Raw genomic sequence first — 24,949 nt, 5'->3', positions numbered from 1 at the left:
CGTGATTGTTGAGCAACCTTTACCGCTCTCGAGCTGTTTTAGAGATGTTCGTGGTGCTGTTCAGTAGGCCTGCATCTAGTGATTATTCTATTGATTACTGTTTTATCGAATAATTGAGAAGCGTGTTTTTTTTAATAAAAAATGTATTCTATCAACGAAGCAACGTGACAATACTATACCATCGATTTAATAGAGATCTTATTTTAAACACGTAGATGTTAAAAATAGCCAATCTACAAGCTCATAACGTGTTGCATCGTGATGCGTAATGAGCTGGCAGATCGGCTGTTTTTGCTATTTATGAAAATTGGTTATTTTATTCAAATTAGATTAGTTTGATTGACTGTTGCACTTCTACTGTTGAATGTGATTTTTGTGGGGATGTTGGATGCCAAATTTACCAAAAAAAAACAGCTGAAAAGCACTGCACCCAACAGGCCGAAGCCTCTGTCACTGCTAGTCCACAAAGACCCCTAATATAAAGAGGGTAGCGTTTTGACCATGCTAACTGGTCAAGGTGTTTTGTCTGAAGGTCCTTTGCTTTCTGCAGTCTCTCACCCCCTAGTTATATGAACTGCAGACCCCTCTCCTGGTTAAGTGAAAGAGTTCCTGTCAGAGATCTCACCCGTGTCACCTCAGCTGCTCTAATGAGTGGAGCGGTGAAGGGCCAGCCTTCAGTAATGGCACTCACTAACTATGTGCATGTTTTAATTGCTTCCTGTTCTTTATACTGCTGGAAGTTGGAAACTCCACCTGCTAACAAATGAGAGAAGGGGGGGATGTGTGTGTAAGAGTATGAAGCACCAGAATGTTCTATCTCTGGCTCAGATTTGCCTGACCGAGCCGTGTGCCGGACCGGTAGCTAGCCGACCAGTGACTGGGGCACCAACTATCCTTTATCTTCTTAGCAATTATTGATTTAGTCAATTATCGAATTATCGATTACTACTTTTTACTTGAATAATCAAGTAGTGCAGGTTTTTTAATGTAATTTTCCCCCCCGATATCAACAAATCAATTAAGCACTTTAGTGTTTTTTAATACTTTGTCGCACAACGGTGTCATGCAAAATAAAAATAAATTAACTGTAAGCTCACAACACATCGCGATGTAAAACGTTGTGAGCTGTTATATTCACTATTTTTTAAATGTTTTTAACCATGACTTGCCCAAAATTGGGATGAATTATTAATCGATTATTTCATTAAATTATTGACTTAGATTTTATAATGGATTAAATCAATTAGTTCGATTGACTGTTGCACCCCTACCAGAGACTGTCATCCACATAATGACAATGCCGGTTCAATTCTGGACAGACATCTGTGTCGTATGTCTTTCTCTGTCTGCCCTCAGTTTCCTGTCTCTATACTTTCCTGTCTAAATTAACCACTTGAGCCCTATTTTATACCTTGTCGTTTGATGGTGTTGCGTGAAAAGAGCCAATCTATAAGTTCACAACGTTAAAATATTTGAACATTTTTGAAGACTCACCTCATGTACGTATAATGAATGACATGGGCAAAAGGGACGGCAGATTTGGTTAAGGTTTGGTTTAAGAAAAAGTTTGTCCTGTTAATTAATTAATTTGTCATTTGCCCATCTACCAATGCACTGCTATATTTTGTTGTTTACTTGTTTTCTTGTTGCCGTGTTTACTCTATTCACATTCTCACTTTCATTTACACTGCATGCACCCTGGTGGCGCCAAGCAAAATGTTTTTCAGTTCATTCATGTGCACTGTGAGTGAACCGGGGAGAGTAGGGTTATTTATTATTTCACTGGTGAGAAAACATGCTAGTAATCCCACTAGTAAAGGGGAAAGGTAGCAGCTCTCAAAAGCTCTATGTACAGCAACTGTGCAAAAGGCTTGTTAAAACACAGTGAATATTTCTGACTTCACTTTACAAATCGTCTGCATCACAAACTGTGTGTTGTGGCAGCAGGCTGATGTAACAGCCTGGTTGGACAGACGTTTGTTTTGGATGCGTGTGTGTGCGCGTGTGCGTGTGTGTGTGTGTGTGTGTTCATGCACAGAAACCCCAGCCAGCCCAACGTGACTCTGATTTTGTTTGACAGTTTTATGGTGGCGGCCTGAAAGTTATGGATGTATTTTCTGTACTCCCTCCCTCATCAGCCATCACTTAACAACACATAAAATACATATAATTACATTTTGGTTTTCATTTTGAAGTAGACTATATATAAAATTTTCACCTATTTTCCTCTTCCTGCTTGAGGTGAGTTGTGGCCACTTTTCCGCAGTCAGGCTTGTTCACGACCACGAGACGGAACCAGGAACCATAACGGTTGGCTCAAATGATCCGTTATTTCTCTCCTTCTGAATTCATTTCACACCAAAGGGGTTAGACTCGCTCCATGCTTCTATTCAGTTCCAATTTGTCACTCCACTTGTCATAAATCCACAGTAAACTTACGGAAAAAAAGAAAGAACGAAACATAAATGTTAACGAGGGATAAAAACAATCCAGGTAATGCAAACAATGCAACAATTCAGCAATAACTTGGTACAGTAAGTGCCTGGTGATACAAACCGCTGCATGTTGACAAGACAACATTATGCAACAGTACAATGGTAGTTGTAACAACAGGGCAGCGCGTACCAGCAGAGACTGAATGAGTGTATTAACCTCATTGTTTCATATTGTTGGAGGAGGCCTCTGAATTTTAAGGTTGTGTCCTTCTTAGTAGGGTTGTCAAAGGTAGCAATGCCTCAAAGCTTTTTCGAGATCTCCATAATCGATGGTATCAGTACCCAAGTTATATTTCTTCTCTTTCCTTTGTCAGTAATTCAGTCTGGCCACTGTTAATTATTTGTGTCCATCCATTTCATTGTGTGAATAAATTCATAAATATGTATTGCTTCAAATACAAGTATTGTATAAACAATAGTGCTAGATTTTAAATTGTATAAAAATACATGAAATGTAAGAATTGTACCTTCAAATCAAATTATACATTTTCTGTCATATAGGGGAAAACATATCTTATCTTTTGTTGTGGTGTTGTATCAAGTATACAATGTTTTAATACTAGTATTATATATTTATTGCCCATTAGGGCTGGGCAATAAATGGATATTATATTGATATCGTGATATGAGACTAGATATCGTCTGGGACTTTGGATATTGTAATATCATGACTTGACTTGGCTTTAACCTGGTTTTAGTCAAGTAAGCCTTCTTTTATACTTTAAAAAATGTTCTAAAAAATATAGCTGAGGGCTTAAGGTGCATACCGCATAGGCTCTGATGCCTGACAGTGAGTCCCAGGTTCAATTCCTGATCCCAGATTCCTGTCAATCTTCACTGTGGAGTGTGGACTATCAATAAAGTCATACAAAGCCCCCAAAATATCTTAAAAAAATAATCGATTCTTGGCCAAAGATATTGTGACATTTGATTTGGTCCATATATTTCCCAGGCCTACTTATTCGTCTAGTATTTCTGTCCTGTATATTGATGCAGTGAGAGCGCTACATTGAACATGGTGCCCATGCTGTCTTTGCAGGTGGGTTGGAGCACAGCGAGGGACTATTACACATTCCTGTGGTCGCCTCTCCCCGAGAACTACACGGAAGGCACAGCGGTCAACAGGGCTGTGGTGTTCCAAGGTAAGATTAGACCACACTTTTATAAAACCTCTGCCACCTTTTTTACAGCCACATGTCAGAGGGTTCTTTAGAGGGCCGTTAAAACGTTTCATACCAAAAAACACTGGGCTTCGTTAAAGGTGAAAGAACGGCTACTCGTAGATCTGTCTTCTGGCGTTAGCGAGACCATATCAATGCGTCATTGCTTTATTATGGCAGTTTCTCTTTATTATACAGCATGCAGTGTGGAGTGCCAGGGAAGATGGGTGACAGACATCTGACGAAATCTTTTCATATTCAAAACCATAACACTGTAAAAAACCAAGAGGTTCCATGGACTGTTATGGCCAAAATGGCTGCCGTGTGCGAATATGGTCTGTGGATACGGCCATCGGAATCAGTTTCGTATAAATTACCGTTAAATCACCTGAACAGTTAGACTGAACTTAACCACTTTCTACCTGTTAACAAAACATTTTTTAATTGGCTATTTTTGCTACTATTTTCGACAAAGAATGTAGGGCTTCAGTTCAGTGGTCAAGCCCTTACTTACAAAAATTTCAAAAGATTGCTGATCTACAAGCTCATAACGTGCCATGATGTATTGTGAGCTTGTAGATCTGCTGTGTTTTGCGATTAGCTATTTTTTATTATTTTTGTTTGTCCTTAGAACTTTTTAGCCTATAATGCTATGGGACTCTAGGTTGAAAGTGGTTAACTCTTACTTAGTCTCTGGAGCCAGACTGTTGACTCGCAATTAATTATCTAATGCTTCTGTCATAAAGTCTGAGTCTGTGCAACGGAAGTGCTGAAATTTATTTCGGAGTAAAGCCGGATGCCCCCCATCCGCTTTACTCACACACACTTATTGTTTTGCAGTTCTAAATTTGTCCTAATGTAAATCAAATTAATCAAGGTATATATAGCTTGCTACTTAGCAGAAATGAAAATGAAAAAAATACTTGTATATAAAATATATATTTTCAAGAGTGAAAATGACAAACATGACAACCTGCTTTCATGGGGCATTGTTCCAGACTATGTAGCATTCAGAGATTGTGGACGCGAGACTAACTCTTACTTAACCTTTAACTGTCGGCCAAGTTCTACGGTGGAGAACTTCAGTTCTTCAGAACTTCAGTTGTGCTTGGCGTGAGGGCCTGGCCGAGACGTAACTCATATTCAAAACCATAACGCTGTAAATGCGAGCGCTTAGGGCAGTGGTTTTCAACCAGTGGTCCGGGGACCACCAGTGGTCCTTGGGGGGCTACCAGGGGGTCCCCAGCTAAATTAGTTAACATAGCCTCAGAATCATTTTAACCACATTAGCTTGTAGATCTGCTATTTTTGAAAAATCTTGAAAATGTGTGCAAATCTTTGAATATATTAATTTTTCAAAGAGATTTTTTTACTCAAATCTTCGCTTCTGGGGGTCCCTGGCACAAAACCTTTTCAGATGGTGGTCCGCGGCCAAATGTATATTAATTTAGGGGTCCCTGGCATGAAAAAGGTTGAAAACCACTGGCTTAGGGGGTTTTGGACGAACATCTTTTCCCTCACCACACACAACACCTCCAAAGTGTCTCTCTTCTCCTCCAGGATACTACGTGCCCAACGACGACGGGGATTTCTATCAGTTCTGCTATGTGACCCATAAGGGGGAGATCCGCGGCGCCAGCACGCCCTTCCAGTTCCGCGCCAGCAGCCCCTGTGAGGACGAACTCCTGACCGTGGAGGATGAGTGCAACTCAGACATCCTGGTGGTCACCACCAAGGCCGGCTTCCTGGAGGTACAAGCGCACCGACACAAACATAACAAAAGGGGCAAAGGCCAAAAGAAAATACCTGGAGAGGTCTCAAAATGGCCCCTGAAATCAGAAAGACAGGGGTGTTAACCACATGAACCCCTAGGGTCCATAATTCTGGGCTTGGCATAACAGGTGAGCATTCGTAGATAATTGTAGAATCAAGCTCAGTGTGGGTTTGTCGATAGCTGTTTTCGGTATAGATTTGGTGAAAAAAGGACGGGCCAAGTATAGACCCCTGGAGGACCCTGGTCAACGAAATATAAAGGGTTTAAGTCAGCGGTCTTCAACAGGGGGTCCGGGACCCCTAGGGGGTCCTCAGAGTTACTACAGGGGGTCCGCCAAATCTCTGTGATAGGATAATTGTTTTTTACATTAACCACTTGAACCCTAGCATCCCTATTCTAAGGACAACTTTAGCCGAAAATAGCCAATCTACAAGCTCACAACGCCTCGCAGCGCGAGGCGTTGTGAGCTTGTAGATCGGCTAAGAGGGGAAAAAAGAGCAGACCAAGTACACAGTGAAAGTTTAGTATTAGTAAGTATGTAGTAAGTATTGACGGTTTAAGTCGTTAAATGAAAATACACATTAACATGAATCCAACATCTATGAAAAACTTTATAATCTGCAACACAATTTTATGTAATATATAGAGGGGGTCCCTGCTTCATCTCTCTCTCAGTTAGGGGGTCCTTGGCCTGAAAAGGTTGAAGACCCCTGCTTTAAGTGGTTAATTTCCTGCTGAAAATATTTTACATTTGTTATGCGAGGTTAATATCCTGTCATTAAATGACATTTTCAGGAGCAGCTTACTGGTTAAAAAGAAAATGGAAAAACTAAACAAAACAACAAAACAATTCAGTTTTCCATTTTTAATGTACAGTATATACAAGTTGGTAATATATAAACCTTTATAAAAGGGGTAACGGTTAGGTTAAAATTTAAAAAGAGATGCCCATCAACTCTCTGGTTGCCCTGCGTATAATATATGGTATAGTATGTTATGAAAATAAGTTTGTCTCAATATTGTGCTGGAATTGAGGTGATGGACAGAACATACTTAGTTCTTAATTCTTTCTTTTTAACCTGGTGGTGACTTGTTAAACCATGCTGAACCATCATGATGAATGAACTAGCATTTTATTACAACAAGCTTCCCCTCTTTCTTTCTTTCTTTCCTTCTTTCTTGCAGCAAAAGATGGAGGAAGCCCAGAGAGAGAAGGAGGAACTGGTTAAGAACATGGCTGTCCTCCAGCAGGAGAAAGAGCAGCTGGAGGAGGAAAGGGAGCGCCTGCAGAAGGAGTGCGAGCAGGAGAAGGAGACCTGCGCCCAGCTGAGAAGAGAGAACCAAGTGAGAACCACCATGAGCCGAGTCTGTTTGCGGTGTTAACCACTTGAGCCCTATATGCTTTGTCGAACGACAAATAGCGAAAATAGAATGCGTTGTGAGCATGTGGGCTGACTAATTGTGAGAAAATATTAGATTTTTGTTTTGTTTTACTTTTCGCCTCTTATGACATGCCCAAAATAAGGTTGCAAGTGGTTAATTGAGCTCCTGAGAGTGTAAAGGGTCCATTTTTCTTTACATTTTCAGAGTTAAATGAGAACTGAGGATTTTGCTTCAGAGGGGGATGGGGATAGGTGGGGGCTGGGGTCTGCCCAGACAGAGGAAACGCTCACCGTCTAAACATGGTGTAACTGTCCATGTTTTTCCTGTTTTCCAAACCTCTGCAGCTTTGTTCACTGAAATTACATGCCTTGACATATACTTAACACAACGGTATAGCCGGCCCGGAACAGGTCAAAACGTAGCAGTATGTACCTAGAAAATAAAATTGTCCACATTATTAGTTGTCTGATGAATTGCGAAAATAGCCGATCAACAAGCTCCCAATGCATTGCGATGCAACGCATTGTGAGCTTGTATGTAGATTGGCAATTTTCGCTATTTTTGAACATTAAAAATTTATAAAATAAAAGGGACCTTTTTTTTTAAAGAATGTTTTAAATAGTTAGAATGTTTGCTTATAACTTCTCCAAAATGGGACACCAGGTTGAAAGTAGTTGAGGGACAAGAGCTTGGTGTTTAGTTGTTGCAGTTGATATGAGGTACAGAACTCACATCTGGCCTCGCAGTCTCTCAGCACCCCCTAGTGTGGGCTTGAACTCCCATCCCTTCATCTGTCCACAGACCGCAGTCTGTACGCACCAAAAAAGATCAATCTGACCTTGACAGTTATGAATGTCCCTATTATCAGAGTTTTATTATTATTTTCATTTTCTTTACAGCATAATGTTAAGCACATCTTTTAAAAAGCAGTGTCGGTACTAATTTCTACAAACGTTCTTTTATGTACCATAAATCTTCCGGGGCATTTAAAAACAGCTTTTGAGATGAAAACATGATTACAGATTTTTTGCGGCTGTTAATTTTATGACTACACTTTTATACGGCTTTTTTATGTGGTGCGAGAAAAATGATTCCAAAATTCTCCCTATAAACATACTGTAGAAGAATCCATCCCCTCCATTGCTCGCTAGCTGCCATGAAAGTGGCTTAAACCAAAACTCTGAATGCGCTGTACTGTACCAGACTGAACTGCTTTCTGGAAACCTGTGGAAACCTTGTATGTCCAAAACATGTCGTTTTGTCGAATCTGTGTTCCAATAGATCCTTATTATTTATTATTATATAGTCATAAGATCTTGTTAGTACTTTTTTATTAACTTTTTGTTAAATATTTATTAAACCCAAAGACAGATTTAACGCCCATTGCACATTTTTTTATTTATTTAAATGTTTTATTTGCACATTTAAAAACAACAAATATTAACAGCATAATATTGCATTGGGTTGTGCAGGTGAGATTTAGAAAACCCTGTGGGGTTTATAAAGTTAATCTCACCTCACTTAACAAAAAATACAAAGTAATAAAAAACGAACATAAATTATTTGGCAACATAATCAATACAACAATAGATACACAGTATATGTTATTATATCAAAAAAGTAAAAAAAAAATATCAAAAAAGCAGATCTGCGATGCGACTATTTTCGCACAACACTGTCATATGACTACATCAAATAGCGCATTCATTTATGAATAACATTTAAAAAATGAAATATGGAGATACAAGTTTTTTCTGCCCGACAGCGACGATATGAAAAGGAATATGTTGCGGCGTGTTTTTGTTTGATTGTTTTGAAGTGGCACTCTCCTAAATGCCATTGAGACATTTTAAAATATTTTCTTTGTACGTGACATAGCATATTTAGCACACCCAATTTCATGGAAGATAAAATTCTGAACATAACTAAGACTCCTTTGGGCTGGCCGGGGTTGGAACATGTGCATTCCCAAAATAACAAGCGGGCATGCCAAGTGCCCTAGTAGTCTCTCCGCATTTTTCCCCTCCATTGATTTGCAATGGTGTGTCTGTTCCGTTCAGGAGGTGCAGAGTTCGTCCCAGGCCCTGCAGGAGGAGCGAGAGGAGGTGAAGAGGAGGCTGGAGGAGGCCACGGCCAGGGTCCTCCAGCTGGAGGAGGACCTGATCGGAGTCACCCAGAAGGGCCTACAGAAGGAAACGGAGTTGGACGGGTGAGTTGAGGAATGCACAATAACATCCTCAGCGTCAGGCAGTTTAACCCATTCAATCCGGGGGTCGCGTCTTGCGTCATTTTAGATTCCTTTGGGCTATTCAAAAATAGCAGATCTACAAGTTCATAGCGCGGCACCGAGTGCCGCGCTATGAACTTGTAGATCTGCTATTTTTGAAAAATCTTTAAAATCATTGGCTGTAGCCAATCTTTAAATATATATATATATAGTTTTAAAGCGAACATTGGTAACTCAAATCTTTGCTTCTGTGGTTCACTGGAACACTGTTTTTTTTAAAGTTCGCTTAAAAATATATATATATTTCACGAATGAGTTTGTAGATCTGCTATTTTTTTTAATAGCCCAAAGAAATCTAAAAATGACACAGATTCTTTCCCGGTCTGAAGGGTTTAAGGGAATGCAAAAAATGGACCCAAATGGATCTGTGTGAGTTGAGAGCCCAGAGGTGTGTGTGTGCTGTTTGTGCTTTTGTTTTGGAAACTGAACTTAATTTGTTGGACTGAGATTGTATTAGAGCCAGAATACGTTCTTCAGGAAAGTGTCTGAAGCATTATAACCTGTTGGATATCAATATGGATAGCATAGTCCATATTGAGATGTCATTACAGTATGATTTGCATTGCAATAATGCTGCACTCCTACTGTAAAGCCCTAATACCCAGGTAAAAACATATTGTAATTAAATGGGGGGGGGAGGGGGATTCGAAAGGAAAGGAAAAAATCACACCCTGTGTGAAGGTAGCGGCGCCTTTGATACATTTTGTCATCGATATGTGTTTATAATGTGTTTATAGCCATGTGTCACGTGAAGCTTGACCAATCACTTTGTTGACGGGTCTGACCAATCAGAACGTTGACGGGTCTGACCAATCAGAACGTTGATGGTGAACACGGACAAAGTCAGGTATAGAGCAGGATCCGCTCTATACCTAAAGGTATAGAGCGGCTAGCGCCGCTAAAAAATGTATATATAAAACTATGACCTGTTTCCTCAGACTGAAGGACAGGGTGAAGAAGCTGACGGTGGAGAAGGAAGCCCTGGAGTCCCATCTAAAGAACGAGAAAGATGAGAAGGAACTCTACAAGGTAAACAGTCTTGTTTTACTGTAGCTAGAGTAAAGTCTTTATCAATATATGTATGCACCAACCTCACACATTGTAGTTTATTGTAGAGATTCTCAACCATTTTATTTTCAAGGACCGCTTGATATGCGTTTTTTTCCACAGGCCCCCAATTGATGCGATTCTTACCTCTGATACCCCAATCTACACTGTAATCATCTGCATTCATTTAACTCTTGAGAACGTACAAATGGATCCAAATGGACCCATAAACATCCATTTGGTTCCATTTGTACACCCTCTGAGTTACAGACCCATAAGAGTCCATTTATTAACTAGCTATCAGTCATTTAGCTGGCGAACCCCCTGGAACCCCCTCAAGGATGCCTGGGGGTCCTCAGCCCCCACGTTGAGAACCAGTGATTTATTGTACACGTCAAATAAAGTGATTCCGATGTTAGTTCTGATAATGCTTGAAAAAAACAGCCCGACCTTCCCAAGTCGGAAGTCGTTAGATTTCCAGATATGTGAATATCTCCTGCTGCTGTTGTGTTTTTCACTCTCCTGTGGTCATTATGCTTTTGCTTAATATACACCCAGACTATATACTTAGTCTAAACAGGGCATGACTTATTCTGCCTTCTTCTTCTACTGGTGTTTTGTGGCTCTTTGTTGTGGCGCACACTTGGGAGTGGTACGTACTGTCGCCAAGGAAACGGGGGTAAAAAAACTGCTTGCTAATTTAGCTTGTGCAGTCACACTGAGACCGTAGCTGTACTGGGGAACTTTACAGGCTCACCTCACTCTCTGTTTTGTAATTAACGTCACGCAACATTTACTTTAATTGTCGTATGTTGTTTGGTAAACAGTGTTTTTGGACGTAGCCGACAAAAGCGCCAGATAAGAGGCAGACGGACGTTTGCTTCCTTGAGCTTTGATTGTGTGTGTGTGTGGAGTGTGGACTGTTCAGAGACGTCACCAAGTCACTCACGGATGTGTCACAGACGTTTGAGAGGTATATCAAGTCAAAATCAGTTGGCATGAAGTGTTTGACCGCCAGTGAGAGCAGCGACGAGCTACAGCCAATGAGAAGTGAGAGTGCACAGTTCATTACAGAGGATGAAACCTGTGGGAGGAGTAATAAACCCCTGCATTCATTCTTCTTGTTTTTAAGCTGAAAATCAGCTCACAAACTACTTGGACTTCATTACACAATTAGTTTGAAGACCAGACAAAATGGTCAAAGATGTCTCCTGGTTAAATATCTTGTAATGTGTGACCCCATGTGGCTGATCAGTCATGTGTAAACCAAAACGACACAAGATACCTGATTATAAGACAGAATGTTGTGTACTGTGAACTGTACAGCAATACGACCACTTTGAAAGTGTCTTGTAGTGTGAGCCTGCCATTAGTGACAGGTACTATACAGTAGGCTAAGACAGAATGAGCCCATGTGATATAATTTCATGTGTGGTGTGCAGTCCAAATGTCCTCAATTTGCTAGAAAGATGAAGGAAATCATCTTGCCAGTCCTCATTTCGAGAAGGGCCTTTGGTACCTTTAGCCTTCTGGTTTAGGCATGGTCAATGGACCGCATTTATAGCACTTTTCTGACTACTCAAGGCACTCCACAATGTATGCCTCACTTTCACCCATTCACAGTCATTCACACACTTACGGCAGAAGCAGCCATGAGAGGCGCCAACCTGCTATACACGTAAGAGTAAGGGAGAGTAGAGTTGGTGAATGATTGTATTCAATGGAAGGTCCTCACAAATACAATTGTGTGTGTGTGTGTGTGTGTGTGTGTGTGTGTGTGTGTGTGTGTGTGTGTGTGTGTGTGTGTGTGTGTGTGTGTGTGTGTGTGTGTGTGTGTGTGTGTGTGTGTGTGTGTGTGTGTGCATGTGTGTAGATTCACCTGAAGAACCGTGAGCTGGAGAACACCAAGCTGAGCGCAGAGCTGCAGATGCTGAAGTCGGTAGACATGAACAAAGAGAACACTATCGCCCAGTTCAAAGACGAGGTGGCTCGTCTGCAGGCCTGCCTCACTGAGAAGGACAAACAGCACAGAGAGATCCTGGCCAAAGTCTCCCCTCTGGTACACCTCCAATAACAACTCTTATCTTACTTATGTCATCACTTCTGCATTGCTTCTTAGCTGGCTTAGTTATGTTGGATAATGAAAGAAATGTATATATTGACAGACAATGTATATTAATTTACATTAATTTAAATGGTTGTCAAATATTGCCAACCATTCCATGGAGTGTAATGGAGTCCATGGCCATAATATAACAAGGTGTTGTGTGCCCATTTCCACTATGTCTCAAGCAATTGTAATGCGGTTACAGTAGGCTGTTAAAATACACTTACTTAGAGGAACATTGGGCCTTTCTTCAACATCATCTCATCTCCATATATGGGTCCTCAGTAATACTAAGGGATGTTGTCATTTCTGTCTACATGCAGCGCTTAGTCTCAGAGGTGTTCTGTGGATGGATCAAAAATGGGCCTAGTACTGCCTACTGATGACGTTGGTATTAAATTCAAACAGGATTTCAATCTATTTTATTTTCCATTTTTTATTGATGCAAGAACAATGGCTTCTGTTTCCGCGTGCTAACTTTCCAAGAAGAGAAAAAGGTGTAGTTTTTCCATTAACTCATTCACTGCCAGAATTATTTCTGGCCGCGTTTGAACACTGCCATATTTTTCATTGAAAAAAAAAAGTACTCAGGAGCCGAGATACAGAATTTTTAAGTTTTAAGTTAACAAGGAAGTGGATGGGAGTCTATATCTTCGAAAAATCATATCTCCTTGGTCTTTGGGTCAAAAAAATAAAAAAAAATAAAAAAAAAATAAAAAAAAATATTTTTAATTTTTTTAATTTTTTAAAAAGTCGTTTTAGTCGTTCTAGGCAGGCATGGCTTATGGACAGAAGTCGTTTTAGTCGTTCTAGGCAGGGAATGAGTTAACTTGCTATCCCCATCAATGATATCATTGGTAGGCATTTCAACAGCCCACCGATGAGACGCAAAGCGAGTAGACATAAATGGTACCACGAACCATCTAATAATGAGCATTAGTGAGGACCAATTTAAGTGAAGTGTTCCTTTAACTTCTTCTATTACTTATTTTGGTCAGAATTAACTGAGCATTTCAAACCTAAACATTTCTGTTGATGCACCATAGAAGTTCCTTGTACAATAGCGTCTCTGTCGGGTGGAAACCTCTGTCCAAAACGTACTTTTCAGGATTCAAATTCGAAAGTATCAAAAGTATCAGATATACAAGCTCAAAACGCGGCGCTTTCGAGCTTGTATATCTGCTACTTTTGATACTTTTGCTTGACGCTGTAGTTTATTTAGTTGTCTGACCGACAAGGACGATATGTAGAACCACACATCATTCTGACCCCCGCCCATCCCTTGCAGGGAGATATGAAGGTCCTGAAGGAACAGCTCCGTCAGAAGGAGGAACAGCTACAGGCCACCCAGCAGCAGTCGGCCATGCTGTCTGCCGAGCTGCGCGACGCCTCCAGCGCCCGCGACCGCAGCATGTCCGACCTGTACCGCATGAAGCTGGAGGCGGACGCGCTGAAGCAGGGCAAGACCGACGCGCAGGCGCAGTGCGTCCGCCTAGAGCGCCTCGTCGAGCAGATGAAGGCCGACGCCAAGAGAGAGGCGGTGAGGAGGACCCTTCGGTCACGTTTTACTCACATGAAATTGCTCCCAATTACAGTGCACAGAGAGGCCTGGCATTTGTTTTGACGAGGATTCATTGTAAATGTGTGAGAAAACTGATGTTTAAAGATGCTATATTTGCATTTACTGCAATTGGATGCATGGTGTTGACAGAATTCAAAATACTTTGAAGAATGGGCTCTATGCATAACTGTTGTCCCGGGTTTCCAGACGGTGCCATACCCGTTTCCTATTCCGGTTCATTTTCCCATAGCTTCGTTTGATTGGCTCGGCAGCAGATTTGAACGGGAAACACAACATAAAGGTGTCATTGTGTTTCCCATTCAAACCGAACAAAGCTACGAGGACACTATTCTGTTTTTTGAGATACAATTATTCTGCAATTGGCCACACTACATCTAGCATGACATTGACCATTGACGTTGCTTGTCGCGTTGCGTTGGCCAGGCCAGGGCAGAGGAGGAGGAGGAGGCGGCCGCAGAGCCGACCGTGGTGGCTGAGATGCAGAGAGAGGTGGAGGACCTGAAACTCAGGCTGCACATGGCAGCAGAACACTACAAGGACAAGTACAAGGAGTGCCAGAGGCTGCAGAGGCAGGTGCTCAGGTTCTCTGAACCGGGGGTGAGTGTTCAAGCACGATTTAAACTCACTGTGTGTGTGTGTGTGTGTGTGTGTGTGTGTGTGTGTGTGTGTGTGTGTGTGTGTGTGTGTGTGTGTGTGTGTGTGTGTGTGTGTGTGTGTGTGTGTGTGTGTGTGTGTGTGTGTGTGTGTGTGTGTGTGTGTGTGTGTGTGTGTGTGTGTGTGTTCAATCTTTCAAGTCAATTAGTCAGTCAACCACTTAAGCCCTGTATACTTTGTTATATGATGTACTGTGTATATAGATGAATAGTGGAAATAGAATACATACAGTACGTATAGTGAAAATAGAATACAGTATATCGTCACTGTCTGGCAGAAACCAACTATCTCTGTTTTTCTTTTTTTTATAAATCAGTGCTATTGAACACCCTTTACGTGCGCTTCTGACTAAACCTCCTAACCTGTCGGACAAACCACCTAACTAACTTGTGGAGTTTGGTGGTTCGTCCCCCATTGATTAGAATGACGAAGTCGGATGGAAAAAAAACCTATCTACACATATCTATCAAAAACCTCCTAACTCCACTTGAGCTGTATTTTGGTGATGATGATAATATAAGGACACGTTCAAGTATCTGACAAGGTATAGAGTCACCATACCAGCTTTGATGAGGCAGTATTGTGTTGTTCTAAAAACACGTTTGTCCTGAAAAGTTAATATTTTGGACATAGCTGGTTTCTGCCCGACACAGAGATATTCAAAATATGTAGACAAATGGCTAAAATAGAATATATGCAGTAAGTAGGTTGGAGTGCCTATTGTCAGCATATACTGTATATAGATGAATAGCGAAAATAGAATGTATAAAAAGTATATAGACGAACCAGTCGACCCCGCACATCACTAACCAAGGCTAACCCAAGTAATTGTGCTTGTGTTCCTGTCTTTAGGAGCAGAAGAAGTACTCAGCAGCTGAAGCCATAACGGTCCCTGCCTCTGGGAGTCCAGACACTTCCGTACCAGGTACCTCCATCTAAACACAACAATGTGTTGTCCCCCTTGTGACGCACGGCTCTGCCTCAGGTACATGACTGTGTGTGTGTGTCTCTGCAGGCAGCCCTGGCTCTGCTGAGCCCATGCTGGAAGCCCTCATTCAGGAGAAGCTCAAAGGCATTAGCAGGGAGGCGTCTGACAGGAGCGACAAGTACAGGAAATACAAACAGATGCTCAGCGTAAGAATTCTTACTGTTAAGCACTTAAACTCTTATGTACGTCATTGACCGTGGTCCTCCAGGGCTCTATACTAGGTCTGCACCTTTTTTGCCCTATACACCAAATCTCTTTAAACAAATAGCCGATCTACAAACTCAAAATGCGTCGCAACGAGATGCGTTGTGAGCTTGTGGATCATCTATTTTCGCTGAATGTTCACCACAGAATAGGCATGTGGTTTTAAGGCCCTTGCACACAGAGTTCGATGCAATGTTTTATTAGTCAATCAGTTTTTGACGCATCTGAAGAAATGCAGGAATTAACTGGGTTTGATTGGAGAAAAACAAATGGAGGTGTTTCCGAGTAAGTGTGAAAGAGCTCATAAAGAAGTGTGTTTGTTTATAAGTTTGTTTGTTTTTCTGTGTAAAACGTCGGACTCTCTGTACAAGGGGCTTTATTGTTCGTTTGTGTTATACGGTTCAATAAAATTTGATCCGACTTCATTATAAGTCTGTTTTACACAGTGAATTAAAGAGTGAATGTGAACACAAATATTATACAACTCAGACAATGCAGTCTAATGGCACATTTTACAGCACTCCATTGGCTAATGAGTGTAGTACATGGTCAGGTGTGGAAGTTGTCCAGATTGCAGATTTAGGATATAAACCTAAGACACAAGTGAATATAATATACAAGGAAACCAACTTCATCAAACAGCCGCAATGGCTAAAGAATTCCAAAATTCACCAGACGCTTGAATTAGATTTGAGATTTTAATATAAAATAGAACAGGACTCTTGAAGGCTGGTTACTTGCCAAAGTGTCTGGTCGTGTAGACTTCCCAGCCACAATCAAAACATACCACTAGCATTTTATTTGTTACTAGCAATGAATTCCCAGCTTGCTCAGAGAACAGAATGCTAATACAGCTGACTGATACGCAGTGAAATACACAGATATTACGGCTGAGCTACACAGAATGCGAGGGACCCCAATGAACCCAGTTTGATCCGTTATGTAGGAGGAGAAGGAGCGAAGCTGCATGTTTGCAGAAGAGCTGGCTAAGATGGAGGTGAAACTGAAGGAGCAGCTGAAGATCAATGACGGTCTGAAGATGCAGCTGGCTGCGGAGGAGGACCGCTACAAGGTCTGTACTTCCCCCCCCCCCCCACACACACACAGCAGGGGGTGAAACCATTAACTACTGAACCACTTAAACCCTATATGGTTGACCGGAGTCCTTCAGGGCTTTATACTAGTTTATTTTCTGTTTTCGCTCTACATTTAATATCTCTGCTGAAAATAGCCGAGCTCTATAGCCGAGCAAGCTCTCAACGAAGGTTGAGAGCTTGCAAAGGTTAGGGAATACGGATGCTGGGGTTTTAAGTGGCTAAACCCTCTACACCAGGGGTCTTCAACAGGGGTCCGGGACCCCTAGGGGGTCCTCAGAGTTACTACAGGGGGGCCGCCAAATCTTTGTGATTTTTATATTAACCACTTCAACCAAGCATCCCTATTCTGAGGAGAACTTTAGCCAAAAATAGCAGATCTACAAGCACACAACGCCTCGCGCTAGATCTGCTATTTTCGGCAAAGAGGTTTGGTGTAGGGGGGAAAAAAAGAGCAGACCAAGTACAGAGTGGGTCAAGTTTACTTAGTATGGACGGTTTATGTGGTTAAAAGTCTGAAAACACACATTAAAATGAATCCAACACTGATGACAGTGCTGTCAAACAAGTCTATGAAATCTATGAAAAAAATATATTCTATACTATATATATTGGGGGTCCCTGCTTTATCTCTCTCTCAGCCAAGTGGTCCTTGGCCTGAAAACGTTGAAGACCCCTGCTGTACACTTAGTAAACTAGACCTGAGTTGGCTCTGTTCTTGGACCGCTTTTTTCCCGTCTACACCAAATCTCTTTGCCAAAAATAGCTGATCTACTACAATAATAATAATAACAACGCGCCTGCTATTTTTGGCCCCCTCAGAACATGGATGCTGGGGTTCAAGTGGTTGTTCACAAAAGCTCTATTTCAATATAGCCGATCTACAAACACAACGCGTTGCACTGCCACGCATTGTGAGCTGTAGATCTTTCACTTATAAGAATAACACAATTTCAGTATGGTTTTTGTCTATAATAACACGCCCAAAATAGGGGTAACCCCAGGTTAAAAGGGCTCAAGTGATCGACAGAGAATTCATCTCACTAAAACTTGTATAGCTGAACAATTGGTTTAGTGATGTTTGTATCATGTAAACGTTTCTAATATGGGCCACTTGCAATTTTGTTCGATATTATAAAATTAAGAAAGGCTTGGTAAACACATGCTGTCAGTTTATTATCTAAATGAATTACATGGATTAGTTGAGTTATAGAAAAAAATATCGCAGATGAATTGATTTTACAGAATAATTGTTAGCTGCAGCCGTAGTTCAGCACTGTATAACTAATACACCATGTTATGACAATAATGACTTTTGTAATGGCTGTTTATTTAATGTAAGGATCTTTCAGACAGTTTCCTAAACACAGGGCATTTTTTTTCACACATAGATAATAAAATTGTAGCAAAAGCTGTGTTCATGTGTACCTCACATATCACTGCTATACTTTTTGTTGTTGAATGTCAAGCCTGCTTCATTGAACACTACAACTGTGGTTCTCAAACTGGGGTCCTTCAGGAGTTACGGGACTGTAACTCAAATGGACCCTTAGGGGGGTCCCTTTGGTTCCATTTGTACACTGTCAGAGTTAGGATTTTATATAATAGATTGCGGTCCCATAGATAGATTTGTTTTTAATCAAATGGGGGTCTGTGGTCTTGTTACATGTGACTTTATGTCACAGTCCTTTCATTTTCCCCTAGACGGGATCGTAACAGGTCTAATGCATATTAAACTGGGGGTCCTTGAGATTAAAAAGTTTGAGAACCACTACACTACACTACACACACAGGACTGGTCAACTGTATTCATTTGTTTGGGGACAGTCTGTACTGGTAGTCTGGTGTTTTTCATGGCTGTGTGTGTGGCTGCTCTAGCTCAGCGACTCCACTCCAGCCTTTGATGCTATCTGTCCAGCCCGAACACAATCCCTTCTGACAGTGTTGTTTATGGGCCAGAGAAGACCTTTTTACTGCTGTTTATGTGAGGCCGTGGAGACAGTCGAGGCCACGCTCTGAGGAATCCCCGGGCCGCTGCCTGGCGGCTAATGCCGGTGCTTGGCTCAGGACGGCCGGATATTTGCTCAGCGCCTTGTGGGGGGCGGGGGGATTCAAACAGGTTGTTTTGCTTTGAGCTCTACTGTACATAAATTAGGCCTCGACCTAGAAGGAAGCCTTTGACAGCCATGATCAATTAACGTCACACGCTGAAGTACTCCGAGTACTTCTGGTTTCCGCTCTTCAAGCGGGAAACACGTCAGTTCTTGCACCCACGTGACACTTAACCTCTTTCTCTCTTTTTCTCATTGTGTTTTTGTGTACGGGCTGCAGAGCCAGGTGGCAGAGAAGGGACGAGAAGTGAAGGAACTCAAGGATACGATCACGGTCCTGATGAAGGAGAAGGACAAACTGGAGGGGGTTAGTGACAGCTTTCATTTTCTTCTTTATAGACTTGTACCACCCAAAAGGGGAAAAAAAAGAAAAAACCCTGAAAGCTGCCATTTCTTTCCCTTTCCCAATCTGGTCTGGGTTTTAAAATGTCTCTCTAATTGGAGAAGCTAAGTAAATGAGTTCTGATTTTCCATTCAATTACTCTGGACCACAGCAAGGTCCACGTTGGCCCCAGAACCCCACAACTCAGAGGCAGCTCTGCAGCAGCTCAGAGGAGCAAAATGACCCAATTTGAGGTTTAGACTGTAAATAAAATTGGCGCCTGCAACAAACGTCAAATAAAACCCAGCCTCCCGTCTCTCTTTGAAAACAAGAGGAGTTTCTTTTTTCGACGAAGACGCTAATTAAACTGTTTGCGAGACCGAAAGAGCCAGCCGAGAATCCGCAGCTTCCCCCCGGTGCTGCTTGCTGTGTGACTGTGTTGTCTGCATGGATTCAAGTTCTCAGTCGCCTCGACTGATTGCAGTCATTTGGATTCCATAGAGTCCAACATCTCTTGCCCTTGGCTAAATCTTAGCTTTTTTTCTAAACCAGGTGTCTTCAGTAGGGGGTCCTCAGATTTACTACAGGGGGTTCCATCTTTGTGTGATTTTTTTTTACATTGACCACTTGAACCCTAGCATCCGTATTCTGAGGGGAACATTAGCTGAAAAAAGCAGACCTACAAGCTCACAACGCCTGTAGGTCGGCTATTGATGGTTTAAGTGGTTAAACCATCTGTCTGAAAATACACATGAACGTGAATCCAACACAACGCTACACAATGACAGTCCTGCCAAACAAGCTTATGAAGCTATCTATGAACAAGTTTAATATGCAACCAGGGTCCCCACGGTCATGAAATTCCTGGAAATATTAAAAAAAAAAAAAAAAAAAAATCCAGTACTGGAAAAGGTTTGAAATTGATCAAACATCATCAAAGGTCCTGGAATTTATCAAGGGTCCTGGAAAAATATTTGGCTATGCATTGTTTTTGGCTATTGATTTTGTTAAAACAAAACATTTTCATAAACATGAATAATATTACACGAAATATGTAACATAAGTAGTTTTTCTCCGAACGGCCTGTGTGACGGCAGCCTAATGTATGTCTCAAACTTTATTTTTGCTACACTGCCTATCTTTGGGCATTCTACATAGGAGTAAGAGACACATTATTGCGCCGAATGATTGTTATATAGGCCTGGAAATTGGGCTAAATATTATGGAAAAGTTTTGGAAAAGTTTTGGAAATTCATTGCTAAAAATGTGTGGGGACCCTGTGCAACACAATTTTATACAATAGTGGGGGGTCCCTGCTTCATCTGTCTCTCAGCTAAGGGGTCCTTGGCCTGAAAAACATTGAAGATCGCTGCTCTAAACGCTAAAGGATGATTTATATTTAGTTGCACGCTGGTGTCATGCACCGAAAATAGCCAATCTACAAGCTCCCTACGAGCTTGCACGGCAGCTATTTGTGGTGCGCAGCGTGGTGCGCAACCAATTTGAACTGAGGAATAACCCTAAGCCATGTGGCTGGTAAAGTCAAGCCCTACAGTAGTAATAGATACTAATAGTTATTTTAAGATAAAATAATATTTGGGCCGACTGTTGCCCATGTATGGTATAGGATGACCTGCACATGCATTATTTGACATAATAGGCCTGCATGGATAATATTGAATAAAAGACAAAGCAGGGCAGCTGATCGTTTGCCCCCCCGTCTCTCCCCATCAGGATGGGACGAAGACCAGCAACAAGAAAGAGCAGTCCACTACTGAGAAACTCAACAACGTGGAGTGCAGCCAGAGCAGCGTTCCTGTGTTTCTGCAGTATCCACTCCCCTACAGCCAGGACGCACCCACCCCTCTGCTGGTGTCCCAGAGCCCCCCCTCCCAGCTGCACTTTGGGAACCCCTACTCCAGCTCCTCGGACACAAGAGGTCAGTTGACCCCACCTCTGTGAAAGTAATGCACACCCATAGACTTAGGCTGTGTTCAGATTGGCAACCCAAATACAATTTTTTTTTTGCCTTTTCTAGATTGAAATCAGATTTCAGGTTTTTATCAAATCTAAGCAGCAAAAAGAAAAAAACACATTTTGCTATTTAAATCTGATTTCTAAAGATGTGTCTGTGGACATATTGGACAGTGAAGTCTGATACTTCGTCGAACGACGGTGTAGCTCAATGAAATTCTAAAAGCTCACAATAAGCATTAATCACGCGTATGTAGTTTCGTCATTACCGCAGCAACAAGTGCAGATAGGTTGACGATGTCTGAATTTTGGGAACCCTTGATATACAGAGTACATAGAAATGTTTGGATTTGCTGTCATTGACTTTTCTCCCACCATGTCCTCTTGCAGACGAGGAGGTAGACGAGCAGTTCTCTGATGACCAGCTGCTGCGCCTGCCTCCCGTGGGCCCCCCCTCCTGGGACAGCAACGTGGTGTGCATCCAGCCCACCCGCAACCTCAGCCGGCCCGACGCCCTCGACGACACAGAGGAGCAGCACAACAATAACAACAATGTAATATGACGATAACATGAATAATTAGAATACGCTTTATTTCTGTAGCTTCTTTCATAGATAGTATGTAGCTCAAAAGGCTATGTTCACACGGACAGATTTTTGGCCCATCTCGATTTGAATCAGATTTTGTCTGAACAGAGATAGAGCTTGTAGATCGACCTATCTGCAACAAACGCAGATAGGTTGACGATGCCTGAATACACAAATTCGATCTGATCACGTTCAAATAACATTGTGGACTGTCAGTCCTAAAGATCAGCTTTGCCTTGGATTTGCCTGCAGTCTGAATAAAGCTAAAGTGCCGATATGAAAATAATAGACAGAGAAAACGACAAGGAAGTAACTGCGTGCTTTTTGTGTAGAAATGCTAGCTTGATAGCATGTCCTGTCGGCCCAACAGGTCAGCACCCATATTGTATTTTATTTAAAATCCTGGTAATTTCTTGCACTCTGCATATCTCCAAAGCATTAATTTGTGTTTTACTAGTAAATCTGGCAGACTAGCACTCACTGAAAACAGGGTTAAAGCAGAGCACACAAGTCAGAACTCAGATTGAGTGAAACAAAACATGCACTCCCTCATGGATGTTCTCTGTGGATGCTCATTAGATTATCAAATAATAAAGGATCAAATGTGTGTTTAATTCATAGGGTATGGAATACTAAACGAGGGCAAAGATATTGCAAAGAGAGAAGGTACTCTAAAGGGATTTAGAGATGTTTTTTGGGGGGAGAAAAATACATGTACATTTATTGAAACTAGATGATTTTTGTGAGGATTTAAACCACTAGGTTTCATATGGACAGGGACTTAAATACGTTTTGAAAAGAAACAAAGTTGAACCTATAAACTACCGTAGTCCTAAAGAATAGTTTGTAACTAACAGACTTCCCTCTCGCCTTCAGGTAAAATCATTCTGAACATCTTCATGAGATGTAGGTATAATAAAATCTAGTAAATTCTTTATAATCATTCTTTATCATATATTCCGACTACGTTTAGGGCAACGCCAATGAGCAGCCCGCAGCGACTGAACCCCACAGCCCCTTCATGAACGAAGGACAAACTGCCTTCTGCTTTGACTCCAGGTACGTGACCATACCATGTCTAAAATGCCCGTGTCGGGGTTCCAGGTCAGCCTGGCCCCCCCACCTGTGCATTGTTCCATGTGTAAAATATGTCTTCTGCCGTACACAACCCCACCCTTTCTATACTGATGTTGATGTTAGTAGCCCAGCGGACCACCCACGTAGACCCCAGACAGATGCTCTTTATTAGCAAACGTGCCTGCTTTGCCAACACCATCACTCGACTTACTTATTAACACAAGCTCTCTCTCTCTCCCTCCCTCTCCCTTTCTTTTCTCTCTTGCTCCCCTTTCCCATCTCTCTTTTTCCTTCGATTTTCTCTCCCTCCCTCTCTATCTCCCCTTCTGTCCTGTCCTCTCGTTTCCATGCGCAGCATGGACATGAAGCGCTGTCCACTGTGCGGGGTCATCTTCCCACCGAACTACGACCAGAGTAAGTTTGAGGAGCATGTCGAGAGCCACTGGAAGGTCTGCCCCATGTGCAGCGAGCAGTTCCCCCTGGACTGCGACCAGAAGATCTTCGAGAACCATGTGCTCACGCACTTTGACGGAAACGTGCTCAACTTCGACTAAACTAAAAGCTTGAAGGCCGCGGGTGGGTGAGGGGGCAATGAGCCTAACATGCCCCCCACCCCACCCACTCTCCACTGAAATAAAATCGCACTCTGCACCCCTTTTTCAGTACGTAACCGTGTGACCGATAGGGACTGTTATTGACTTTTCGCTTTGTGACTTCTAACTTAGAGGAAATTCTCCCAAAAGTGGTGTGGCACTCAGAAACAAAGAGGAAAAAATAATTTACTAAGTCAAGCGTAATTTATGCTGCGTTGGAAGATAGTGATGCTTGCCGAAAACATCAGATATTCAGTCACAATGCGATGCGTTGTTAGCTTGAAATGTTTTTATTTTCGGCAAGCGACACCATCATACTGTGGTGTATAAATTAGGTTTCAACGTGTGTCCCAGGGGCTAATGCGTATTAGCAAATCCAAATATTTTCTAATAGACCCTTCACTGGGGGTTTCAGTGATTTATTTGGTGCAGTCATTTCCCAACTCTGGTCCCCGGGACCCCTGGTACTGCTAGTTTCCTATTTCTACAGACAGAATTACAAGGACACCAGGAGAACGCAATTAACGTCCCGGTGGGATGTGAAACCATGAGTACCAGGCATCCTGAGGAGCGCAGTTTGGAATAGGAACCACTGTTTTAGGGGGTGTGGGGTAAGACTGTTCTTTAGGCTCACGTTTACTGGAGTCTCTCAGATCTTTCTCAGATCCGTTTGAACACTAAACGTCTCAAATCAGGGAAAGACGCAGCGAGTGTTTACCAAACTTCACATTTAAACGCTTCCAACAAAATGCGCCCCCCCGTCATCATAACGATTCATATTTTGTCACACGACGGACGGCATTGCGTGCCGAAAATAGTATACCTACAAGCTCACAACGCATCACAGGTGCAACGTGTGGTGAGCTTGTAGGTCAGCTATTTTCAGTGTGCAGCAGAGCATAAATTTGGCATACCATTCAGGTGTCCATCACTTTTGGAAAACAGCCTTGGTGCACTATATGCAGTCAGGGACGAATGCTTACTTCTGCAAATTACATCAAAACCGGTTTATCTATATTGTAAAATCATTTATTTTAGGATAAGGTATTAATGCCAATGAATGTTGTGAAAGCTTTGACCTGATTTGTGTATTTAAAAGAGATCTGTCTTTATGTTAGCCGTAGCTGGTTTCTTCTGTTGTGTTTTTACCATTACCTAATCGCGTCTGGCTAACAAACACCTATTATCATCAGCTAGTCATCGCTGCATGCCAGGCTTCTGTTTAGATTATTTTCTTTGGTTTATATTTTACGAAAACTAAGTTATTTCTGTCATAGATACTTTTTGACTTTTGTTTTGTGAGTCCCATGTATCAAACATAAACTAAATAAAAATCTGTTTCAATCAAGTGGTTCTCCTAACGGTATGTGACGTTAACATTGAACAATGTTGCACATCTTAGTTGAGATTGTTTTATTTCTGAGGCATCTCCGTTCCTGTGATCTGATATTGGTCACACTGACGGGAGTGGTGACAATAACCTGCCCGTGGGCAGGACAGTTACAAATAT

The 24,949-nt window shown here is 41.9% G+C and overlaps 2 protein-coding genes across 3 annotated transcripts in view; one reads left to right on the top strand and one right to left on the bottom strand.

Moving 5' to 3' along the window:
• Nucleotides 1-24,787, top strand: part of tax1bp1b (Tax1 (human T-cell leukemia virus type I) binding protein 1b) — a 34,723-nt gene extending 9,936 nt beyond the window's left edge. For both annotated transcript variants that reach the window (XM_084053271.1, XM_084053272.1), the window contains exons 3-18: nt 3,535-3,637; nt 5,216-5,406; nt 6,615-6,773; nt 8,873-9,021; nt 10,038-10,128; nt 12,020-12,205; nt 13,542-13,793; nt 14,259-14,432; nt 15,342-15,414; nt 15,505-15,623; nt 16,628-16,753; nt 19,107-19,193; nt 20,943-21,147; nt 21,573-21,736; nt 22,743-22,828; nt 23,202-24,787. In XM_084053271.1, coding sequence (XP_083909397.1) covers nt 3,535-3,637; nt 5,216-5,406; nt 6,615-6,773; nt 8,873-9,021; nt 10,038-10,128; nt 12,020-12,205; nt 13,542-13,793; nt 14,259-14,432; nt 15,342-15,414; nt 15,505-15,623; nt 16,628-16,753; nt 19,107-19,193; nt 20,943-21,147; nt 21,573-21,736; nt 22,743-22,828; nt 23,202-23,400 — 2,364 coding nt within the window. In that variant the 3' untranslated portion in view covers nt 23,401-24,787. The remainder of the gene's footprint in view (nt 1-3,534; nt 3,638-5,215; nt 5,407-6,614; nt 6,774-8,872; nt 9,022-10,037; nt 10,129-12,019; nt 12,206-13,541; nt 13,794-14,258; nt 14,433-15,341; nt 15,415-15,504; nt 15,624-16,627; nt 16,754-19,106; nt 19,194-20,942; nt 21,148-21,572; nt 21,737-22,742; nt 22,829-23,201) is intronic.
• Nucleotides 1-24,949, bottom strand: part of skap2 (src kinase associated phosphoprotein 2) — a 135,813-nt gene that overhangs the window by 103,664 nt on the left and 7,200 nt on the right. The gene's annotated exons all lie outside the window — the stretch shown is intronic.

The sequence above is a fragment of the Gymnoscopelus microlampas genome, assembly GCF_963454915.1.
Source record: "Gymnoscopelus microlampas genome assembly, chromosome: 3".
Lineage (NCBI taxonomy): Eukaryota > Metazoa > Chordata > Actinopteri > Myctophiformes > Myctophidae > Gymnoscopelus > Gymnoscopelus microlampas.
This window is presented reverse-complemented; position numbering and strand designations above follow the sequence as displayed.